Source organism: Crocodylus porosus, unplaced genomic scaffold (assembly GCF_001723895.1).
Source record: "Crocodylus porosus isolate Cpor-Errol unplaced genomic scaffold, CroPor_comp1, whole genome shotgun sequence".
NCBI classification, from domain to species: domain Eukaryota; kingdom Metazoa; phylum Chordata; order Crocodylia; family Crocodylidae; genus Crocodylus; species Crocodylus porosus.
The window spans coordinates 22062641-22071447 of NW_017728907.1; the positions used below are offsets into that span (position 1 = coordinate 22062641).

The 8807-nt window shown below is 42.2% G+C and overlaps 1 protein-coding gene across 1 annotated transcript in view; it reads left to right on the forward strand.

Moving 5' to 3' along the window:
* LAMC1 (laminin subunit gamma 1) overlaps positions 1–8563 on the forward strand; it is a 144531-nt gene extending 135968 nt beyond the window's left edge. The window contains exons 23-28 of the mRNA XM_019530966.1: positions 1038–1187; positions 1584–1698; positions 2226–2425; positions 2752–2910; positions 3612–3711; positions 5584–8563. Of these exons, the coding sequence (XP_019386511.1) occupies positions 1038–1187; positions 1584–1698; positions 2226–2425; positions 2752–2910; positions 3612–3711; positions 5584–5840 (981 nt within the window). The 3' untranslated portion in view covers positions 5841–8563. The remainder of the gene's footprint in view (positions 1–1037; positions 1188–1583; positions 1699–2225; positions 2426–2751; positions 2911–3611; positions 3712–5583) is intronic.
* The last annotated feature ends 244 nt before the right edge of the window (positions 8564–8807 follow it).

The following is an 8807-nucleotide window of genomic DNA, read 5'->3' on the forward strand; positions in this document are numbered from 1 at the left end:
AGAGGCACATGCCACCACGGGCTCTGCATACTGCAGCCATGAGCACCCCAAGGGCCCACTGCCTGCTGCTGCTGAACTGGCAGTGGTTGGGTCTGTGCATCATGGGGGAGAGGGGAGTGTATGGTGGGGGGGGCCCACACCCACCTACAACTCCCCCCCACACACCCACACCCTTTCACAACCCTGTCACAAACCCCACATACTCCCATACCCACACCCCTTCATAATCCCCTACAAACCCCACATGCCAACAAATCCCATACATGCACGCACACAGCCTTTCACAACCCCCACACATACTCTCATACCCACACCTCTTCATAACCCCCCTACAAGCTGCACTTCCCCATACCCACCCACAAGCCTCACACACACCCAAACCCCACCACAGCTTAAAAAGATAATTCATTTTGGGTAATTTTGAATGTTTCTTTGCATAATTTTGAATTTTTCTGTACATAATTCCCTGGAATGTATATTAGGGCACAGTAGATTAATTAAGGTGGCAAGCCTTACTCAGTGTAATAATAAATTGCTGATGCCTTGTTTAATGCTTTGCTAACACCTCTGTGCTTCAGAAAAATGCTGTGGGGTCTCTGTCTACTTAAGACCTTGGTATTTTGACACTCCTGAAAGACTGACACACAGAGAATTATAGTTTCCTATTTGTCCCAATCAGTGTTTTTGCTATACATAAACATTTCCAGGTGTATAAGTATTTCAAGCCCAATGCTGAGCCCATTAAGCTGTTTCCCCTCCTACAGCCACTGTACTAAAGTTAGCCTGAAGCGCTTTCATATGGACTCTTCCTGTCTTTGGCTTATATCGCACTCAGTATAGGGTGACACTGATCCCATTCTGATCATCAAATGGTAGTACAAATTGGCAAGAAGAGTAGTAGTGAAATGCTAGTAATCCCACTGCAATGTCTGCCCTGTTTTCATGCCCAAGAAAGCACAGAGGTTTCTTGTCTCCCTGTTTCATAGGTTTTTTTAAGTTCACAAAGCTGTGTTTTTGTTTTTTATTTTCACATGCAGAATGAGGCAAATAAGATCAAGAAGGAAGCAGAGGAGCTGGATCACCTAATTGACAGGAAGTTGAAAGACTATGAAGATTTGAGAGAGGATATGAAAGGGAAGGAGCTGGAAGTGAAGAACCTCTTAGAAAAAGGAAAAACTGAGCAACAGGTAAGTTCAGTTATTGTGTGTAGGCTCTTGTGTCTAGAAACAACTCGGAGGAAAAAACTTCCTGACCCAGAACCTAGAGCTTTAGTTGTGGTATTTGGTCATTGGCACCAAGGTGAGAGGGGCCTGAAGAACAGGTCTCGTGGCTGGTTGCATAGAATGGTCTTCAGAAACTTCTGTACTGGCAAAGTTCATGCAGGAGACCAAGGAACTGTCACCTTCTGTAGTATGGGTAACACCTCTCTCGTTGCATTGCACCTCAGTTATATTAAATGGCTGCAGTCATTAGCAATGAACACCATTTGGTACTGGGCTGGTATTTGCTGGGCTACCCCAGTGTTCCATTTTTTATTCTCTAGAGGGGCTGAAAATATACTTACCCATATTATATCTCTCTAGACTGCAGACCAGCTCTTGGCCCGAGCAGATGCTGCCAAAGCTCTGGCTGAAGAAGCTGCCAAGAAAGGCAATAACACGCTACAAGAAGCCAACAACATTCTCAGCAACCTGAGAGGTATGAGAATGGACAGCTAGGGAAAGTGAATGGCTTGAATAACAATAGAGTCAAATAGTTTAAAGTGTTTGCTCAAAGTTTTAATTCACTAAAATAATTTTTAGTAACCATAAAGCTATCTTCCTGGACTCTCCTTTCTGTGCATCATCACAGTGCATTCTGTATATGGAGCCTTACACTTTTTTCTGCTCAACAGTAATTGTCATTATGATACAGTGGCAAACAGTGTTTGAAGGCTTAAAAGCATTACTGATCCTAGAAGGGAGAAAACCCCTTAAGGGATTTGTGTATCCTGCCGTGAATATTGTCGTAGCAGCCTGTGGACCAAGTCAGTCCCTGGTAAATACCTGTAATATTGTTAGGGTCTGTCTTTCTGGTAACAGAAACCATGAGTTTCCTTTTTCTCCCTCCGATTTTAAAGTAACATAAACTAAGTTGCTTGACTTTTGGATACTTATCAGGCCAAACAAACTCAACCAGGTCTTTTCTAGAACAGGAAACAACACAGTGTCTCCATCTTTTATCAGATTTCGATAAGCGTGTGAACGATAACAAGACAGCAGCTGAGGAGGCATTGAAAAAGATTCCTGCCATTACCCAGACGATTGCTGAAGCCAACAATAAGACACGGCAAGCAGAGCTAGCACTTGGCAATGCTGCTGCTGATGCTAGGGAAGCCAAGAACAAAGCAGATGATGCTGAGAAAATTGCTAATTCTGTCCAGAAGGTGAGTCCTTAAAAAGGGCTCCTGAATCAGTCGTCTTGAAGCTTGTTCCACAGTTTCTTATTGAGAATGTGCTCCCTGCCATATTGAGATGTGTTAAGCCCATAGAAAACTGTCATGGCTTTTGTAACCACCCTGCCGTGTGCCCTCAGAGAGTGTTCTAAATGTTCGTAAATATACTTCAGAATTGTTTGCTGGAGCATGTATCCCATCAAGGAAGGTCACATGCCATGGAAAGACTTCATTTGGCATCTTATGGGAGAAAGTAGAATTTTTGTGTTCCCTGTGTGATCCACCCTTTTAGAAACCCTGTTTTATATTGATCTTAGAATGCTGCCAGCACAAAATCTGATGCCGACAAGACTTTCTCTGATGTGACAGAACTGGCCAGAGAAGTAGATGACATGATGAAACGGCTTCAAGATGCAGAGAAAGAGCTGAAGATGAAGCAGGAAGATGCCAACCAGGATATGATGTTGGCAGGGATGGTGAGTTGTTATTCTGGGAGGTGGATGCAAAGGTTGACACAGTGAGATGGAGGGGATCTAGATCTCAGCCTTAAGAAGAGTGAATTTATTGGCCCCGATATTCTTGGATTTTATCTCCAGCTCCATTGCAGATACAGTATTAGGTTTGGGTCTCAAGTCCAGTTAATTACTTTCTCTAAATTTTAAAAAGGATTGAAAAAATAGTTAAAATTAAATACCCCCAGTAACCTTAACTTATAGCAGCTTTGCTGTGTAACTTTACTGTCTGAGAGGCAGTTTTCCATAACCCTTTCCAAACTTACCCTGTCTTCAAAGGAAAGACTGATCGCATTCTGATAGACTCTGTTCTTTGACATTTTCCATCAGAATCTTCCTCAGTTACAGATTTTTTCCATCATTGGAGACTAGTAATTTGTGTTTTGGCCAGCTCTCTCTCTCTCTCTCTGCTCACACATTAGAGCTGTGATACAGATCTAAAACAAAAACCATGGAAGAAAACTGGGTGTTGGGCTTGTTACACTAAAGAGAGAAGCCAGAGATGGAACAGTGTTGTAGGGGCATGAAATTAGCTCTTTGGGTCTTCCTTGGTCAAGTTCTATGTTCTTAGTAGGGACACTGTGCTGAGGTGGTGGCAAATAAATTAAGAGTTATTACTGCTGTAGCATTATTGCATGGAGTCATACCATTTTTTCTCCCTAAAGGCTTCACAGGCTGCCCAAGAGGCAGAAGACAATGCAAGAAAAGCAAAGAACTCGGTGAATAACTTGCTTACCATCATTAATGAACTTCTGGATCAACTAGGTATGTATCTACCGCTCATCTGTCCCCACTTCCAGAAGAGTTCTACTCACTTTGTGTGTTTTTGTTCTTCAAAATGTGGTGTTGCCTGACTGATGCTAGAAAGTAGTAGTAATTGATTAGCTCTGTTGCTTACCTGACACCCTAGTGCCGAGAATCTAACAGTTCATTGAGTTATTTCTAAAACAATATTTCTGGAATATCCTCATACGCTTATTGTGTAGCCTGTGGCCGTGTTGCTGCTTAGCATAAACCTAATATCACTATAACCAGGGGTATTGCAGATGTGATTTATTCTATTCTACACTATCTGTCCCCCAAGGAGTAGAAAAGAAAATGATGGCCCCCTGCAAAGACCTAGGATTTAAGGGTTGACAACTAACCTTTTTCTCCACCTTTTGGATACTTAAATGTATCATCCTAATCAGCTGCCTGGAAGAATCAAGAGGCCCTTGCACAAGCATCCTTTGTTTCTGTTAAGAAAGGGGGAGAGACAATTCTGCTGCTCAGAGCAGAATCCAAAAGTTGAATGGGAGCCATGGCCTAGCAAGAAGGCTTATGGCATCATAGGAAAGTAGGGCTGAAAGGGACCTCACAAGGTCATCTAGTTTAACCATGATTTATCCCTGATTAAACTGTCCCTGCCAAGTGTTTATCTAACTTGCTCTTGAAAATTTCCAAAAATGGAGATTCCACAATTTCTGTAGGTGGCCTGTTGCCATGCGTGACCACCCTTATAATCAGAAAGTTCCTTCTAATGTCTGACCTATGAACAAAGGTTTTTTGGGGTTAAAGTTTAAAGTAAAATGAAGCTGTCAGGCAGCTTTCTTTTGAAGCAGTGATCAGCAGCGTTTTCAGTTAGTAGGCCAGAATAACCTAGCTCAGATCTGATGTAGGCTGGTACTAGCACTAAGCCACCAGCACCACTGCTGCTGCTGCCTTCCCCTCACTGTCTGGCCACAGGTTTGGGCAAAAGATCCCCACTGCTGAGCTGGGACACAGGCAAGCCACTGCTGCCGAAGTCCCCTACTGGGAATATCACCAAAGCCATCGAACACGCTGGGTTGAATCTGCTGGCTGTAGATTGCCAAACCCTGTTCAAAACATAATATGACTTAATTTATTTTTTTAAACAATGTTTTGGGGTTTGGGTGGGTGTTTCTTTTTCTTATAGAGTCTTATAGAACTCTGTCCTTCCATGTGCTGTCCATGACAGGTTATTGGAAGAACGTTTATTAAAAATAATTGCTGTGCACTTTAAAATTTCAAGTTCAGTTGCATCCCAAAACTTGAACAATATTTAGTAAATTCCTACACAGTGAGACGAACATTGCATATTTAGTAGAGGAAAATCAACTGTTTAATAGACAGCTGTAATTCATTCATGTTGATTTGAATATCCTGATAAGTTATAAAAGCAGAGTTTGTCAAGAACCCCCAAAATGAAATTTATGGCCTTTCATTATTGCATTACGTTTAAAAAGCCTTAATTGAAAATCAGTAAAAAATGACTGAGGATCTGGCGTAAAATGTATCCTTCAACTCGGGAAGTATAGACTAGATAATATATCTTTGATTTTCATTTGTTGTGGATAGCAACTCAGCAGGGATGTTTCATTTACAAATTTAGTGGAACCCATTTAAGCTGAAATTCAACTCTGTGAAGTCCACGTCTGCTCTGTTTCATTGTATTGCAGCCGGCAGTGAACAGTTCTGTTAGTGATACTGCTCTGGAAAAAAAAAAACTTCACTGAGACAGTGTTTCCACTATATCAATCTATAATTGGGTGTGTGAAAGGTCTTAAGAGCAGGCAGTAGCTTGGTGAAGTGCCTTTAGTGGAATTCAGTATCTCTGTTTGTTTCTTCTTTTACCAGGACAACTGGACACAGTGGACTTGAATAAACTGAATGAGATTGAGGGTACACTGAACAGTGCCAAAGATCAGATGAAAGATAGTGAGCTTGATCGAAAAGTGTCTTTCCTGGAGAAGGAAGCCAGGAAGCAAGACGATGCCATTCAGGCTTACAACAGGGACATTGAAGAAATCCTGAAAGACATTAACAATCTGGAAGACATTAAGAAGACATTGCCATCTGGTTGTTTCAACACCCCGTCCATTGAAAAACCCTAAGGGTCTGCTGGGGGTGGGGGGAGATTTCCCCCAGTGACTGGTGGAGCAGTTGTTTGGCTATGGAGTGCCTTAACATACAAATTACCTTCTTCAAATCCCCGACTCTGCTGCTCGCAGTTGCTGTTTTCTTTCCAAGTTAGGAAAAGTTGCAAAGTTTTTTAAAGAGAAGCAAATTGAAATATCCATCTTTGGGCATCAAAGGGTTTTTTTTATAAATTCTATCTTCCTGAACACTCCACCCTTACCTCTGTCTTACTCATTCCCCTTTGATTTGCACAAGGATGTGAAATGTTCAGGACTGTTTGTACAGTGGTTCAGAAATAACCATGTGAACTGGGGTACAGTAAGGCAAAACTAGCTCTTGCTTCTCTCCTCTTCCTCCACTTCCCCCCACAACCACTGAAGCCTCCTCAGTCCCAGAGCTCTGTTTCTATGAAGGAAGGGGTTGGCTACCAAAGTATTATTGTAATGGCCAGTATAGCTGCACTCAAAGAACATTAATCCCCTTCCCCAAGTTCTAATCATGTTTTTTAAAAATTCTGCAAAAATTAGTGGCCAATCAAAAATTTTGGTAGCCATCTGCCAAACTTTTTAGCATCTTTCTTGAGTGCAATATATCCCTCTGCTGAGAAAAATAGATAGTCTTTGAGTAGAGCTTTTGTGAGGGAAAGGAGGTGGAGTAGTGAGAGGTCTTCACAACACTGCTGTTAGCCTTCAAAGCAGAAAAGTTGTCTCAAGTCTGTGAACAGCTGCCTAGTCTAATTTTCCAGGTCAGGAAGCCTGCAAATGATCAGCTCTGTTCTCATCAGTAAATGTCACTAAGGAATTTCCAGAGGACCATTCCAGGGATAGAATGATTAATGGAGACAGGCCTTTAAGAAGAAAAAAAAACTCTAATAAGATCTTTTTGAAGAAGAATACAACCACCCAAAGAGCTCTTACCAGTGGGTCTGTCTGAACTTGAAGTTAATATTTGCAGATAGAAAACCAGTTTTAAAGACAAAGATACAGGGGGTAGTCTCCTCAACTTCTATCTGTGAGGGAATGGGGTTTTTTCACTACAGTTTCAGTCTTGCCTTTGTCAGCTGTTTATGTGATCAAGAGCCAAAACTTATACTTTGCCTCATTTTCTTGCTGATCTTCCAGTCTTCCTGAAATGTTGCAGCACAAATTGTTCAGGCCAAGCTCTGGTGGCAATTACCCTGCACTCACAGTATTTCATGTAGCTGCCGCTGCCACCTCTTTAGACCTTCTGTCCAAGTTGATGACTCCACTCCCTCCTGGTTAACTTTCCGCATAGGATTGAGAAAGGGGAGGGGGGATCTTTCACTCCTCTCTTCCTCCTTCATCTGAGGAAGTAGCAGCCTCTGCAGTTTTACTTATTAGCTCAGTCTGATGTTCCCCCACCCCTTTTTGAGATCCATATATATCTATCCTTAAACACTATGCAACTTTGTACGTTTGCGTAGCGGGGAAGAAATTATCTGACACACACTGGTGCTATTAATTATTTCAAATTTATATTTTTGTGTGAATGTGGGGTTTTTTTGTTGTTTTGTGTTTGTTTGTTTATCATGATTATAGAGTGAGGAAGTCTATCCTTTTGTGTGTGTGTGTAAATATATTCAGCCCTATCTCCAGAGTGGCACCGTCTGTTCCTTTACCTGCTTCCTTTTATCCATCATGACACATGCACCATATAGCTCTTCCATTTATTATTCCTTCAGGGTTAGGTATTTCTTTGGCTCAGGCTCCTACTCTTTTTCCCTCCTCCATGTTTGCAGTATCTATATTCTGTGGTATTAACACAAACCTGTTTGCCTGCATATGCAGTCCAGTGATGGGACATGTCAACCTCCCTTCAAAAGCCAGCACCAGATGTCCAAAGCATTCTGAAGTGTATAGTTCATAGGAACTAGTTATGTTCTGTCTCTGACTTTTGGCAAAGATGTCATGCTGATTTTTTGGATGGGTGTGGGTTTACATCTGGACATCTGGGAGGTGTAGCACTATTTCCAACCCAAGTAAAGGGCGTGAGGGCTGCAACTGTGACCTTTCTGCGTAACATGCCCTTTTGCGAGAAGGGAGAGTTCAGTGTGAGGCCAGCGTCAGGGTTCGTGCCGCCAGGCAGGAGAAAGTGATTCCCACCAGCCTCTAGTATGCTAAACAGCAGGGTTGGAGGAGGGTCGCCTTGCCCATCACACTTGTGGAACTTTCACATCAGTATTTCTGCTGGCTGCTCTGGTCACGTGGGTGTATCCTAACCATGTCGCCTCTGTGCCAAGGCTGGGGAAAGAACAGGCACAAAGATGCATGCACCCCCTGGCTGACCTCAGGCCTAAGGTTTCCCGCTTTTCCCTTTGTCTTGAGCATTTTTTTTAACAAAATTTTTATTTTTAAATAAAAGATCTTTATAAACAATTTCTTAATACGCTACTGCGTTATGGCCATTATTGCATTGTATAGGTCCAGTTATTTCTTTGAGTAATGTGATGACAAGACGGCTGCTGGTAGAATGCTGAGTGTCACGGGGAATCCATGGCAGTTTCCTCCTCATTTTATTCCTGACTGTGGCCCCCTCAGTATGTGTCTTCACTTCAGCTTTTGCCTTAATCTGTGGTCTTGCTGTCTGGGGTGGTGAACAAAATGCAACACTTGCAGTTTTTTATGTATAAAACAGTATTTCTTATTTATAATAAAGTCTGAATATTTGTAACCCCTTATACCATGGTTTTCTTTGAGTGTTGCTTTATTTGGCAGGGAATGAAAAATGACTTGGTTGTAAGGTTTGCCTCTTGGTGACTGAGGAACCAATGCCATGATGGTCACAGTCCCCCTCCTCTTCTGGAATTATTTGGGTTGAGGTTTGGGGAGAGAGGTCTCAACTTATACCCTTCTCTTGGAATTTAGGAAAGCAAGGTAAGAAATATGTAAAAAGAGCCCCACCATTTCTTTAGGAGGCAACAG